Source organism: Sciurus vulgaris (assembly GCF_902686455.1).
Source record: "Sciurus vulgaris genome assembly, chromosome: 12".
Lineage (NCBI taxonomy): Eukaryota > Metazoa > Chordata > Mammalia > Rodentia > Sciuridae > Sciurus > Sciurus vulgaris.
Window position 1 is genome coordinate 38,254,201 of NC_136473.1, and position 16,833 is coordinate 38,271,033.

The 16,833-nt window shown below is 38.5% G+C and overlaps 1 protein-coding gene across 2 annotated transcripts in view; it reads right to left on the reverse strand.

Moving 5' to 3' along the window:
* Positions 1-16,833, reverse strand: part of CCNY (cyclin Y) — a 239,846-nt gene that overhangs the window by 11,129 nt on the left and 211,884 nt on the right. For both annotated transcript variants that reach the window (XM_079107713.1, XM_079107714.1), the window contains exon 8: positions 5,502-5,668. In XM_079107713.1, coding sequence (XP_078963839.1) covers positions 5,502-5,668 — 167 coding nt within the window. The remainder of the gene's footprint in view (positions 1-5,501; positions 5,669-16,833) is intronic.

Consider the following 16,833-nt stretch of genomic DNA (forward strand, 5'->3'; position numbering starts at 1 on the left):
TGGTAACTGAAATGGTAGGGTGTGGCTGGAGAACGTGGGAATTGGGCATGACTTTGGGGTATATATTTGTATCTGGCAAGTGGAGATCGCTCTCTGCTTCCTGATCACCATGTGAACTGTTTCCCTCTGCTGCACTCTTCTGCCATGATGTGCTGCCTCACCTTAGGTCCAGAGTAATGGACTGGACTTCTATGGACTAAGATCTCTGAAACCGTGAGCTCTCAAATAAATTTTTCCTCCCCTACAATTGTTCTGGTTAAGTTCTTTAGTCACAGCAGCAAAAGAGCTGACTAAAACACAGGGTTCAGTAGATCATGGTCCTCATGATGGGACATGCACTCACTTATGGTAAAAATAACGCTCCAAGCATGTTGGGAAACATAACATTAGGAAAGAGATTTCTAGATCTGTAACTTTGTCAGAGAACATATCCAAGGGAGTAGGATTTTCTCTCAGCTTCTTCTTTCCCAGTCATTCTTCTCCTGCTCTGGGAGGAAAGAGGCCACTCATCCATACTTATTAAGATTCATTGTCCCAAGAAGAAATATCCCTGAGGAGCTAAGCAAAGAGGTATACCATCATTTGATATGAAAACAAATGACTACTGACAGGTAATAACTGAATGGAATCCTGATTCTGCTTCCAAAAATCTGAAGAAGTGGCTGGCAACTTATTTAAATAACTTTTACTAATATGTGACTATATAATTTTAGCATATAATTTGAAAAGACTTGAATGGTGCTACTATAACAAAACATCTTGCAATTTCAACCACTTACATGAATATATTCCTCTCAGCACTTATGATACAGGAGAAAGAAAAGAAAAATGGGAAACTTATGCTAAGTTTTTGTTTCATCCTATCAATAAGTAATAATCATACATGAAAATATGAATAAATGGGAGAAAAACAGGTATACTGATCTCATTAAGAGACTGATTTCCCATAACATTTTACTTCTTATATTCAATAATTTTTATTAAAATGTGATATATTTATATTGTTTTGATCAATTGAGTGCTAAAAACTCAGACCTGAATATTCTTTATAAGTTAGAGCATTACAGTCCAGAAAATAACACTGCAATTGTAAACTTTATGTACATTTTTGTTATGGAGAATTTTGAGGAATAAATTCATGTGGGAGAAAACCAGAAAGGAAATAATGATTTTAAAAAGAAAAAGGAACAATATGAAATGCTCAACTCCAAAAAAAATGGGTCATGGTAGAAATCACACTGCTATGGTGTTCAGTCTTCAATGCATAGTTTTAACTTTAAAATAATATGATAACATACTGCAAATGATACCCTTCACAATTACCAAAACTTATGGTGAAAAAATTTCAATATCACCATAAAAATGAAATGGGTGGAGAAATTTTTCTATATTCTTCTTGTGATGGATAAGCCAAAATATGTGAAGACCTTTGATGTCATGGCTTGTTCTTTCAAACAGGTATGGAGATACAACTACTCAGAATACCTCTGTATAATCAGGAATTGTAAACATGGTACAAAAGCATGCTTTTGGCTAATACCCCTACTAAAAAATACCTCGTGCTTCCTTCTATCTTTTGGCAGGAAAGACACTTATAAATTCCCAAATTCCATATACATAATTGCTCAATTCTTCCTTAGAAGAATATATAGTCTTTTACAGTATGTTAACACATATACCACTGATTAAACACAATATCAAAAATGGAGCACCATGGAAGAGGGCATCACCCCAGTTTCTTCAGGAAGACTTTACAATCTGGTCTTTAAAGAACAAAGCATTCCCTGTATGCGTTCTTCCTCTGCTCAACTTCAGGCCTTTGAATCATTCATGCTCAAATATATGACTTGATGAGATTCAGCCAGTGGCTTGCATTATGATGCAGCAATCTAGTCACCAACAGGTTTCCAGGAAAGGACAAAAGTCAGGCTAAAAAAATTATCAATCCTCTCTGGACAAAATATGAAAAAGAACTTTTGCATGAATACTATTATTATATTTGCCCGCAGTGCCAGTTTATTCAAAATACTGAATAATGAAGCAGCTTGATTCAATAAAACATTTTGTTACTATTTTGCACTTCACTATAATGAAGTAATTCAACTTCACTATAATGTATTAATTGCCTCAAATACTGACTATCCAATGAATAACAAATACTGTAAAATATCCTCATAAAAACAACTCAGTCTGTGTGGTAGTGGTGGTGGTGATGGGGTGATGTTGGGGATCAAACTCAGGATCATGTTGCAGGCAAGCAAGTGCTCTATCACTGAACAACAGTCCCCACCCCCCAATAATTCTTGATATAATTTTAATTTCAGCTGAACAAACTTTGGCCTAATTTTCCAACTTCTCTGTGTAGAAAAGGATTTGACTTTTGTTATGATTTATATATGAGGTGTGAGACAATGCAAGAATTTTCAGAGGTGAAATGATTAGGTTATGATAGGTCTGACCTAATCAGTGAATTAATTCATGGATATGGATTAACTAGAGGGTAAATGGAAGGAAGTTGAGTGTGCCTTCAGAGTTTATATTTTGTCCTTTGTAGGCAGAGCCCCCTCTGCCTCCTAACTGTCATTTTGAGGTGCTTTCCTCCTCCATGTCCTTCTACCATGATGTTCTTTCTGCCTTACCTGAGGCCCAGAGCAACAGACTGAACCTCTGAAACCAGAAGACAAAATAAATTATTCCTCCTTTATGTTGTTCTTGTCAGATCTTTTCGTAATGGCAATGAAAAATCTCACTGAAACAACTTTCAATAAATAGTTATCATTTTTAATTTATTGTTAGATAAATGAAATGATTTTAACCTCAACTGCTTAGAAGAAAAGAAATATAAATTCTGACTTTGTTACTCAGTAGACAAGTAGTCTAGACATCCTACTTAGCTTCCCACAGCCTAATTTTCATTTATAAAATGGGAATAATAGTAGTAATGAATCCAAGCTCTTGTTCCAGAGAAGCAGCAGTGGAACAGTAGCCCAGGTAGGTTGAAGTGTGGGCAGTCAGCAGTGGCTGCAGTCAGTGGAGCCCACCATGTCAGTGCAAGCCTGAGACAAGGTGAGCCAGGTGTGCTGACCTATCACCCGCCCCAGGCAGCCTGGCCAATGAGCAGTAAGAGAATCCAAGTGGGGCAGACTGAATGAAGACTGCAGGGCTAACCAACAGCATTGATACTTTTCCAAAACCTGATCAGCATAAATTTGGACCACTATTTTTGACCCAACAGTGATTATAAACCCCTAAACTAATACATGCAAGTGGCAACCTGCTATCAGATCCCCTCTCACCCTGCAAGAATTCTGTTTCTTTTCTTCCCACTTTTTTTTTTTTTAACCCTCTCATTCTTTCATTTAGGTAGAGAATGACAAATTAATACATCTCATTAAAAGCATTTAATTAAAACATCTTCATGGATAGTCTGGGGGCTGGTACACATCATTTCCATTATTTTGTCATCTGGCCACTGTACAATGAATGGTCACTGGGTTTAATATGGTTCTCCACTTGGGGAAACTTCCTTACTTGGTTATTTGGTTGGATCATCATTTAACCTCTCCAGGTCCCAGTGTCCAGATCTGGGAAGCGGAAATACTAAATATATATGTATAAGGTTGATGAGAGGACCAAATTGAGATATGCATAAATTAACAAAGTGTGACTACTCATAAATATTTTACAAACATTTCCATAAAGTTTGTTTTGTTGTTTTGCAGGGCTGGGAATGAAATACAGGGCCTCACATGTCCAATGCAAGTGTTCTACCACTGAGCTACAATCCAACCTTTCTCAAAGTTTTAAATAAACTGACAGGATTTTCCATTGATGCTAAGATTATATAACAGTTCAGTTTTGCTAGCACTTTGACAAGTTAAACCTAGTGGATTAACGATAAGAACACAAAAGGAGTCTCGTTCCCACCTCTAATATATCTCACTCTTAATTTTTCTCTGTTCTACTATTTTAATGCTTCTGTGGTATCTGCAATTTGCATTTATATCTAATTTTCTTTGGGAAACAGCTGGAATATAAATGATAAAAATATTTAAGGCCTAAGTCTGACTTCAGCAGTTACTTTCTTTTGATTTTAAATGGACACAACTACTCACAGTGCTCTTATAAAACTTGAACATCAAAACCCATGCCAAGTCACCATTTGCATTATGTAATTTACACAAGCAGGAAAGGACAAACAGTAAGTAATTCCATGGCATGTGGTTCAACAACAAATAACCCCTGAGGAAAGGACACAGTCAGAATTTCTTACCACCTTGCACCCAAAGGTCCATCTCCTTTATAGTCTAAATGAGAATTATTTTGTATCTGTTTTCACCTTGAAACATGGTCAATAATTTCATTTTCCTTATTATACTGTTCTGGTAAAAACCTGCTTCACGTTCTTCTTACCATTTAAGATAAGAGTTATAGGTCTGTAGCAGGAATAGCTCTGCAATGAGATCCAAAACACAAGCAGATATGCTCCCAAAGGCACCACCCAAGGTGGGTTCCCAGTGAACCCAGAAGCAGTGGGGCTACAGGCTGGTGAGGAGCCTGGGGACACCCTTACACTGGTGGTAGTCAGGTTTTATGATGATCCTATATCCCCAGGTTGCTGGGGTCCAAGAATGTGCCAGTGGTGTAAAGTGGGAGGCAGATAGTAACCTCCTCCTGTCTAAGGCTTCATCCAGGAGGTTTCTGGAAGGACTAAGCCAATGAAAAGTACGAGAAACATTTTAGCAAGAATAGTATCAGAAGTGACTATAGCCACAAGGCATCTAAGTAGTTCATAGTGATGGAGTGTTTCTATAACTCCTTCTTCTTGAGACTCTGATCCCATTTCCTGCATTCCTTGGCCTCAGAGGTCTCAAGCTCTCTATTAATAATCCTTATCAGAATATGAGGACTGACCCATCTGAGAAGCACTAACAACTGCCTCAAGGGCTGGGGATAGACAGTCCTTGTTCAGGGTAGTGGCACTCTCACTGGGCTGTGGGGAGAATGTGTAGCCCAGGATAGGTCCCAGGGGTTCAAAGGCTGATTTTCAGCAACTGAACTTGCAAAACATGAAAAAGCAGTGAAAATGGTTTCTTTGAATAGAATCAGATAATATTTTAGCTCTTGTTTTTTGGGCTGTTCTTGTTGTCCACAGAGGATGTGCGGGGGCATTAGAGTTTTGTTATCAGTCTGCTGTGAGATAGGGAGCCCAAACATAAGCCATCAGAGCACTGTCTACACCTTCCTAATTAAAGTAGAAGAATGTTGGTCTATTATTTTTAATAAACCAGTTTCATAAAATCATAAAGCATTACCAGTACCTATTTGTGATCTGAAAGGAAATGTTAAGTTTTCTGTATTTCCGCAACTGTGTCCCTATTGTGCCAGCTCGCAACAGACATTTAGCCAAATCCATTCATTCTAGACAATACAAAGCATCCAAAAAGGGTGTGATTTCCTTCCCAAACACTCTTGAGACACGAATGACACTCCCCACTCACATGTCCTCCACTGTGATGTCTTTCAGGATCTGGCAGTAATCCACATTCCACACGGCCTGATCATCCCACACCTTGGAGGCCAGCAGGATCGCACCTAGAACGATTCGCTTCCAGTTGGCTGGACAGATATCTATTTCTGCATACGTTAAAAGTCTTTCAAGGTATACCTGGGGAGACATGACAATACCAGAGCTAAATGCCTTCAGTTTTCTCCTACATACCAGTATACTTAAGGAAACTCTAAAATTGCTAAATTCAACTTCATCATCCTTAAAACAGGGACCACCTGGACATATTTATTGCTAAAAGGCCAAAGGGCTCAATGAGTCTGATGATGGGTTGGAGGTTACACTCTAAACAGTGTACATTTAGCTGGATCTTAAGAAGATTATAAGGCAGGAACAAATCCCAGGAGGCACAGGTTAATTTCTCACTCCAGCAACTATGATAGCAATACAAATTCAACAAATGCTGCAACAAAGAGAACAAAGAATATAAAGGAAACAAATCCATATTTTTTCATCTATAGTTTTAAAAATTGTAGAGATAACCATAGATCTGCATGTGGTTATTGACAAACCTATTTTATTACTATGGTAAAATATACTGAACATTTGCAATTTAAATATTTCAACTGCCCAATTTGTGGCATTAAATATATTCACACTTGTTCTAGAACCATTCCCACCATCCATTTGCAGAACTTTTTATCATCCCAAACAAATTCTACCCATTAAGCAATACCTTCCTAGTCCTCCCTTGTCCCAGTCCCTGAAAACCACTATCATACTTTTTGTCCCTACAAATTTGTCTATTCTAGGTATTTCACACAGGTAGAATCCTATAATATTTGTTTTTTCATGACTGGCTTACTTCATTTAGCTTAATACATTTGAGATTCATTTATATTGTATCACAAGTAAGAATTCCTTTCTTCTCAATGCTGAATAATATTCCATCTACTTTATGCAAGTACCCCATTTTGTTTATCCATTCATTTGTCAACTGAGTTGCTTCTTCCTTTTGGCTTTTTGTGGCGGGCAGAACCCAGGGCCCAGGGTTACGCCACATGCATCCAAAGATGGCGACTGGAGAGCAAACGGCGTTCTGATTATGCATGGAGAAAGGCAGAATGCGTTTACAATTGGCTGTATTATAATCAGTTCAGCTGCCCAGCGCGTGGACAGATATACTTTACATGTATGCTCGAGCGAGTGATTGCTTGACCTTTAACAGGATTGGATGGACATATCTGGTTACAATTGCTTATGCATGAGACTGCTTATATATTGAGGGTGTTATTTGAATAAAGGGGAAGCTGCTTGATGAACCTTTGAAGTGTACGTGTCTTCTGTCCTGCTGGTCGGGCCATAAGCGTGAGAAGCGGCGGTTATAGGTAAGCAAAAAGAGCAAAGAAGCCGCGGTTTTCCTCCGTAACCGGAGCCTCTTAAAGCAGCCCTGGGGCAAGCAGCGGTTGTCGGTAGCTTTTGTGAATAATGCTGTTAGGAATATTGGTGTACAAATATTTGATCAAGTCTGTGTTTTTGATTCTTTTGAATATACACCCAGAAGTGGAACTGCTGTGTCATATGGCAATTCCGTTTAATGTTTTTGAGGAGTCACTGTATTTTCTTCCACATCATTCACACTGTCTTTTATTTCCAGCAATACGTAAGGGTTCCAGTTTCTCCAGATACTCCTTAAAACTTGTTATTTTATGTTTTTTGGGGGGAGGGGATAAAAAGTCATCCTAATGGGTATGAAGTAGCATCTCATTGTGATTGATTCAATAAATCTATTTTTAAATAATTAAAATGAGATCATTTCAGCTGAATTTAGAAAATGAAATAAATAAATTTTTTAATTGGCAGAATTTAATTTGAAGACAAGACACCAGAAATAACCACAAAGTACATTGCTTAAGATGCATCAGAGGTAAGACTGCCTTTTTGTTTGCCCAACTAAAAATCTGTTTATTAGAACGTTCTACTCTTCTTTAAATCAGAAAATTATTATTTCTATAGTTTTTATCAAATACATTTGCAAGCTGGAATTCTGTATCAGAAAGAAATGAAACTCAACAAACATCATCCACACTGTTTTAAAAATCTGCTTTAGCACAAAAAAGCAAGAATCAACAACTGGGATAGATTCAAACTAAAAAGCTTTCTCTCAGCAAAGGAAACTATCAGTAATGTGAAGAGAGAGCCTACAGAGTGGGAAAAAAAATCTTTGCCACTCATACTTCAGATAGAGCGCTAATTTCCAGAATATATAAAGAACTCAAAAAACTCTACACCAAGAATACAAATAATCCAATCAACAAATGGGCTAAGGAAATGAAGACACTTCACAGAAAAAATGTGCAAGCAATCAACAGATATATGAAAAAAATGTTCAACATCTCTATTAAGAAGAGAAATGCAAATCAAAACTACCCTAAGATTCCATCTCACCCCAATTAGAATGGTGATTATCAAGAACACAAGCAACAACAGGTGTTGGCGAGGATGTGGGGGGAAAAGGTACACTGATACATTGCTGGTGGGGTTGCAAATTAGTGCAGCCACTCTGGAAAGCAGTATGGAGATTCCTCAGAAAGCTTGGAATGGAACCACCATTTGACCCAGCTATCCCACTCTTTGGCCTATACCCAAAGCACTTAAAATCAGCATACTACAGAGATACAGCCACATCAATGTTCATTGCTGCTCAATTCACCATAGCCAAATTGTGGAACCAACCTAGATGTCCTTCAATTGACGAATGGATAAAGAAACTGTGGCATATATATATATATATATATATATATATATATATATATATATATATATATAAAATGGAATATTACTCAGCCATAAAGAATGATAAAATTATGACATTTGCAGGCAAATGGATGAAATTGGAGAATATCATGCTAAGTGAGATAAGCCAATCTCAAAAAACCAAAGGACGAATGATCTCACTGATAAGCAGATGATGACATATAATGGGGTTAGCATTAGGGTTAGGGTTAGGGTTAGGTTTAGGGTTAGGGTTAAGGAGGGTGGCAAGAATGGAGGAAGAAAGGATTGTATAGAGGAAAAAGAGGGGTGGGGGGGAGGAAAAAAATAACAGAATGAATCAAACAACATTACCCTAGTAAATTTATGATTATACAAATGGTATGCCTTTACTCCATGAACAAACAGAGAAACAACATGTATCCCATTTGTTTACAATAAAAAATCTGCTTTCTAAAACAGATGAAATCTATGTAATTCTATAATTATTCATAGTATATAATATCCATGACGTCAAATATTACAAAATGCAAAAATTGTTATGTGTCCGGAGCCGGCAGGTCATGCGCCCTGCCTTGCCTCATGGTCATGCGCCCTGCCTTGCTTCATGGTCATGCCCCCTGCCTCGCCTCATGCTGAGCTAAGATGGCGCCTGCCGGATGCTGGCGGGGCGTGCCTCTACGTTTACACACCTGTCAGACTATACCAGGTGCATCGGACTAGATTGCGTGGTGCTTCATGATTGGCCAACTACACTTCCTTATTCGAGTTCTGGCGCGAGACTAGTCTTGCCTTGCGCGCTTTCCTCTGATTGGTTTTTGTACTTTATATTAACTGTGTTTATTCCCCTAATAAACGAGACTTGATCAGGCTTTTGTCTTGTCTCCATTTCCCCTTGTCTCTTGTCTCTCCCAATCCCCGCTCCCCTTTCCAGGTTTCCGTTGAAGTCCTGCGGGTCGGGACAGTTATGTGTGAAAAGGAAAATGTTAGATACATAAAATAAAGATTATTTTCATAATGTTCAGTTACCTCACTGGGGGCTCTTGGGGAGGAAGCTAAACTTCAGGAAGTTCTTGAGAAAGAGGGTAATTAACACTGGGAAAGATTTCTTAAGTGATGTGAAAGCAAAAATAGAAGCACAGGATAATGCCAGAAGTAGAATAACAATTATACCACAAAAAAAAAAAAAAAAAAAAAAAAAACACAGGATGAGAACAGATAAAGTGAGAGGTGCATGCATACAGTGAACTTAATTCACCTCTTACTGTCTACATAGTATGCATCACTATGTGGCAAGCACTGTGTTAACTGCTGCAGACATGGGAGGGGCAGGGCTAGTCTCTGGCTGCAAAGTGATGAAAGGGCTGGAAAGGAGCACAGATGATGAGAAGAGGCCACTGGAAAATTATGAAGCTGTCCTGACAAAGATAAGAACCTTTGAACTAGAGATAAGACAGTGGAGACTCATGGGCATACATCAGACATCTATAGGAGGTAAAGGCAGGCTGCTCTGGGAGACTCCAGGCTTTTGGCTTATGCCACTGGTAAATTCTATCTTCTGCAACTGGGAGCACCAGGAAGAGAGGTGGTGAAAAATGATCACAGGTCTCATTCTAAACATTTTATGTCTAAGAGATGTTCTGAAGATACCATATAGATAGTGAACAAGGTCTAAAGAAAGAGCACAAAAATATAAATTTGGGACTCTAACAGAGTCCCAAATCCAGTAGCTGGGAGAAGGGTTAAAAGACTGAGAAAAGAAAAGCCAGCTCTGAGCCTTCTAGGACCCTCCCATTTGAAGGGCTGGAGATTATATGAAGGGGCAATAAAAAAGAGGGAAGAATAAAATCTGGCATGTTCCACTTTTGTTAGGCTTGTCATAGTTTGGAGTACTTAGAAGGCAAAACTACATGCTTGAGAGTGTCTCAATTAGGTTTACCACATTGTATAGTTGAGAAGGAAAGAAGTGATCTGTTTCACAATATAAATAAAATTAAAATAAGACCACTTCAGGTAGTGACCATGTGGGTGAAGAGGGACAGGTGAGGTAGCAGGAGTGGTATATGGAGGGTAAAGGAGGAGAAAGAAGAAAGAAAGAAATGGGGAAGGACAAGGGGCAGGGGGAAGGAGACACATCCTTAATGGAAGCTAAATTCTGAGCAGATTCAGAAAGGTTACATGATCAGTGAGCACAGGGTTGCCTGGTTCTGACTCCTCTGCAGAACCTCCCCCATCCCTAAACCATGGACAGTGGAATGCTCCTTCTAATGCAGCCAAAAACTTCCTTATGTATTATTTTGGATCCAAGAGTAAGCAACACCCAGAGATTTTGCAGGGGACACAGGAGTTTAGAACTTTGTCTGCTCTTTCCATTGAAACAGGCTCTTCCAAGATGCAGGGTTGGCACTCAATTGTTTGCTGAATGAATAAATATATGGATAATATAATATTTCTTTTGCTCAGAGCATTATTATTCTGTGCTTTATTGATGAAAAAGGAATTTTGGAATTTTTTTTTTTTTGTATTGGGAATTGAATCCAGGAGTGCTTTACCACTGAGCTACAACCCCATTTCTTTTTATTTTGAGAAAGGGTCTCACTAAATTGCCAAAGCTGGCCTCAAACTTTCAACCTTCCTGCCTCAGCCTCCTGAGTCGCTGGGATTACAGGTATGTGCCACTGCACCTGGCAATTTTTCAAATCTTAAAAGCACAGGTTCTTTTTTTTGGGGGGGGGGGGTGGCGGTGATGGGGATTGAATCCAAGGGTACTTAACCACTGAGCCACATCCCCAGCCCTTGTTATTTTTTATTCTGAGACAGGGTCTTGCTAAGTTGCTTAGGGTCTCACTAAATTGCTTTATTACACGAATGGTATGAATCTACATCGTGTACAACCATAGAAACGAAATGATGCACTCCATTTGTGTACAATGAATCAAAATGCAGTCTGAAAAAGAAAATAAAAAAAAAGAAGAACAAATTGCTGAAGCTGACTTTGAACTTGTGATCCTCCTGCCTCAGACTCCCAAGCTGCTGGGATTATAGGCATGCACCACTGTTTCTGGCAAAAAAGCACAGATTCTTAAGGCTAATTCTCTGATATCATATGTTTCCCAGCATGAATCAAAGGCACTGTATTATAGACAGAAAAAAAGAACTAACGTATTTCAAATCCTAAATCTAAAATAGCCAATGTGGTAAAGAGGTCCAAGTTTAATGAAATAGGAAGCCATCAGAAGGAAAGTCTACCTTGACTTCTTCCAAATCAGTTCAGGTGCCTTCCTACATGCCTTCATTGCTCCAAGTGTCTCAGAATAATTTAATTACCTTCTTACCTGTTTTTCCCCCTAGTAAATGCTAAGTTTCCTGATAAAGACCACACGTTATCCCCGCCATGTGCAGGACACTGCTAGAGCAGAGTGCTGCTCCCTCAAGTGCCTGCTTAGTGCACACATGATCCTGCAGGAATGAACAAAGGACCACAACCACCCAGGAGCCACTAGCGGGCTCTTGGAATATGGTTACAAGAAGGCAGATTTCTAGCACAGGGAAGTTCATCGTGACTGTAACAGGGATTTGGCTAGGAAAATGACCACATTAAAAGCATCCAGGAGAGCTGCACTAACAAAGACAGAGTAAGTCAAAGGCAGAATCATATTTGGCTAATAAGACACGTACAGTGGAGAGCAAGGAAGTTCAGATGTAGCAGCATCAGGTAGACAGGGTGCACTCTGCTGTGCTAATAATTAGCACAAATGAGGGGCCTTCAAATAAGGCCCAGGAATTCATGAAGCACTGCATTCTAACTGCACTTTAAGTATCATTGTGGGAGGCTCTAAATATCTTCCTCTGAACTGCAGGAGCAGTTGGCTGTGGCAACTACTAGCAAACAAGTGGATCACTCAAAAGCATACAATAACCTTATTAATTTTTGGAGATTTTATTTTTGGGGGGTGTGTTGTACTGGAAATTGAAACTAGGGCCCTGTACAAGCTAGGAAAGTACTCTACCACTGAGCTATATATCCCCAGTCCACTTCATTTTTTTTTTTTTTTTTTTTTGAGAGGGTCTTGCTAAATTGTGGAGGTTGGCCTTGAACTCATGATCCTTCTTGCTTCAGCTTCCAGAGCAGCTAGAATTACAGGTGTGCACCACCATGTCAGCTTGAACTAATGTTTTATTTTTATTTATTTATTTGGTGGTGCTGGGGATTGAACCCAGGGCCTTGTGCATGTGAGGCAAGCACTCTACCAACTGAACTATATCTCCAACCCTTTTTCATGTTTTTTTTTTTTTTTTTTCCGAACTAATGTTTTAGATCATGATTTTTATTTGTGTGACAAAACACAATTCTTCAGATAAAGATCTAGGTGGGGCCCACTGGAATTTCAGCTGGGCCCTGACCTAGGGAAACCAGAGTGCATATTTACAAAGATTGATGACAAACTCTTTTTATTCTCCACCAAGAAAGAATCAGAATATGTACAGTAAAACTGAACTGACAGCAGAAAACTGACTGGACCTAACTAAGTCTCTGAACCTTTCAATCAATGGAAAAAGGAGGCTGTGAAACAACATCTTCCCTGATTCTGAAGACTTTAGTCCCTATGTACATAAATTATACAAATCTCTCCAATGAAATAGAGTCTCACTGGCTCAGAACAAAAAGGTGGCTACTCAATTTTCTTCTGACTTACTTGAATTTCCTTAATTGATAGATATTAATAAACACCCTAGATAATATTTAATGTTCATAAAAACCCAGTCATCTACACATGTGATGTCCCATTAGGGCCAACTGAAGGAATGAGACATTACAATGCAGATCACCATATCTGAGGGAAAGCAGTTTTATTGTGAGATAAGACATTTATAACAAGCTCTACTTGATAGTATGCAATTTAGCACAACCAGTAAAGCTATATCCAAGGGTCAGCTGCAATTTCTTTAATAAACTCCCACGTGGGTATTTTAATTCTCTGCCAAGAAAAATAACATACAATTGATTTTCGTAAACAATATCCTTAGACATTGCTAGTGGGACACTCTCAATTAAATTTGCACATTTAAATTCATGAGAAAGATGTCCTAAGGAATCTCTATAGAAAACACAGGTTAATAAGCAATCTTAGAACTACGAAGAGTACTCAGTTGATTGCACATAACAAAACTGTTCCAAGGCCTTTGGGGGTAGGGGACAAAATGCAAACTCATGGAATCAGGGATATATAATAAAATCCCAATGATGCTAAAACTATTTCAATCTGATTTTAAAGAATTATGCTAGGTCAGTTAATAGTCTGAATCTATAGAGTACAATTTCCTTCATTCTGCTGCCTTACAGCTGTTTGATTTAGCCAAATACAGCATGTTGTAATAGGGCCTGGTCAAGAGCATGGGTCAAGACTTTGTAAGAAGAGTTGGTAGCTTCACTCTATTCTCAATTATAACCTAATTCCAGACAGCTATCTCATAAGCTTACTGTTTTGGGGTCTGAGAATAATTACACAAACTCTTAGCATTTAAAAATGCTCTATGCAGGGATGCAAGGTTGGTTCAACATCAGGAAATCAATAAACGTAATTCACCATATCAATAGACTTAAAGTCAAGAATCACATGATTATTTCAATAGATGCAGAAAAAGCATTTGATAAAATACAGCACCCCTTCATGCTCAAAACACTAGAAAAAATAGGGATAGTGGGAACATTCCTTAACATTGTAAAGGCCATTTATGCTAAGCCCATGGCCAATATCATTCTAAATGGTGAAAAACTGAAAGCATTCCCCCTAAAAACTGGAACAAGGCAGGGATGCCCTCTTTCACCACTTCTATTCAACATCGTTCTTGAGACTCTAGCCAGAGCAATTAGACAAACCAAAGAAATTAAAGGGATACGAATTGGAAAAGAGGAACTCAAACTATCCCTGTTCGCTGATGACATGATTATATATTTAGAGGAACCTGGAAATTCCACCAGAAAACTCTTAGAACTCATAAGCGAATTCAGTAAAGTAGCAGGTTACAAGATCAATGCTCATAAATCCAACACATTTTTATACATAAGTGATGAATCTTCAGAAAGAGAAATTAGGAAAACTACCCCATTCACAATAGCTTCGAAAAAAAATAAAATACTTGGGAATCAATCTCACAAAAGAGGTGAAAGGCCTCTACAATGAGAACTATACAACACTAAAGAAAGAAATTAAAGAACACCTTAGAAGATGGAAAGATCTTCCATGTTCTTGGATAGGATGAATTAATATTGTCAAAATGGCCATACTACCTAAAGTGCTATACAAATTCAATGCAATTCCAATTAAAATCCCAATGACGTACCTTACAGAAATAGAGCAAGCAATTATGAAATTCATCTGGAAGAATAAGAAACCCAGAATAGCTAAAGCAATCCTTAGCAGGAAGAGTGAAACAGGGGGTATTGCAATACCAGATCTTCAACTCTACTACAAAGCAATAGTAACAAAAACGGCATGGTATTGGTACCAAAATAGAAAGGTAGATCAATGGTACAGAATAGAGGACACGGACACAAACCCAAATAAATACAATTTTCTCATACTAGACAAAGGGGCCAAAAATATGCAATGGAGAAAAGATAGCCTCTTCAACAAATGGTGCTGGGAGAATTGGAAATCCATATGCAACAGAATGAAACTAAACCCATATCTCTCACCATGCACGAAACTAAACTCAAAATGGATTAAGGACCTCGGAATCAGACCAGAGACCCTGCAGATTATAGAAGAAAAAAGTCCAGATCTTCAACATGTCGGCTTAGGAGCAGACTTCCTTAACAGGACTCCCATAGCACAAGAAATAAAAGCAAGAATCAATAACTGGGATAGATTCAAACTAAAAAGCTTTCTCTCAGCAAAGGAAACTATCAGCAATGCGAAGAAAGAGCCTACAGAGTGGGAGAATATCTTTGCCAATCATACTTCTGACAGAGCACTAATCTCCAGAATCTATAAAGAACTCAAAAAACTCTACTCCAAGAATACAAATAATCCAGTCAACAAATGGGCTAAGGAAATGAATAGACACTTCACAGAAGAAGATCTACAAGCAATCAACAAACATATGGAAAAATGTTCAACATCTCTAGTAGTAAGAGAAATGCAAATCAAAACCACCCTAAGATTCCATCTCACCCCAATTAGAATGGCGATTATCAAGAATACGAGCAACAACAGGTGTTGGCGAGGATGTAGGGAGAAAGGTACACTCATACATTGCTGGTGGGGCTGCAAATTAGTGCAGCCACTCTGGAAAGCAGTGTGGAGATTCCTTAGAAAACTTGGAATGGACCCTCCATTTGACCCAGCTATCCCACTCCTTGGCCTATACCCAAAGGACTTAAAATCAGCATACTACAGAGATACAGCCACATCAATGTTCATAGCTGCTCAATTCATAATAGCCAGACTGTGGAACCAACCTAGATGCCCTTCAATTGATGAGTGGATAAAGAAACTGTGGTATATATATATACAATGGAATATTACTCAGCCATAAAGAATGATAAAATTATGGCATTTGCAGGCAAATGGATGAAATTGGAGAATATCATGCTAAGTGAGATAAGCCAATCTCAAAAAGCCAAAGGACGAATGATATCGCTAATAAGTGGAGGATGACACATAATGGGGGGGAGGGAAGGGTTAGTGTTAGGGTTAGAGTTAGGGTTAGGGAGGGGGGCAAGTATGGAGGAAGGAAGCACTGTATAGAGGGAAAAGAGGGGTGGGAGGGGTGGGGGGAAGGGAAAAAATAACAATGAATCAAACAACATTGCTCTATGTAAATTTATGATTACACAAATGGTATGCCTTTATGCCATGTACAAACAGAGAAACAACATGTATCCCATTTGTTTACAATAAAAAAAATGCTCTATGAATTATCACTTTCTTGGGTAAAAATAAAAAAAAAATTTAATATTTTAAAAATATAAAAATATTTTATAATTTCCTGTTTATAAAATTTCTATAACTTTCACATTTGTACATTTTTAATACTTGATGCTATAGGGTTTTCCAAAAGCCTGAACTACACGTTTACATCATGAATATTAACAAATTAATACAATAATAGTCTCTTCAGTGGTGCATGTGGAAAAGTCTTCACAAAACACATGCATGATTGTATAAATGCCCTGTTGTTATGGGCTGAATTGTGTCCCTAGGAATTCACAGGCTGCAGTTCTAGCCTCTAGAACCTCCGAATGTGACCTAATTTGGCCAGAGGGGCTTTACAGAGGCAATCAAGATAATTAGGTCATTTTAGTGTACCCAAATCCAGTATGACTAGAGTCCTTCTATGAAGGAGGACACACATGCACACAGGCAGAACACCACAGAAGTAAGAAGGTGGGTATCTAGAAGCCAAAGAGGAAACTTCCTTTCTTTCTTCCATCCCTTGTTTGGGACAGGGATAAGCTCAGGCCTCAAACTCCTGAGCTCAAGTGATTCTCCTGGCTGGGTCTCTTAAGTAGCTGTTAACTATAGGAGTGTATCACTGCACCC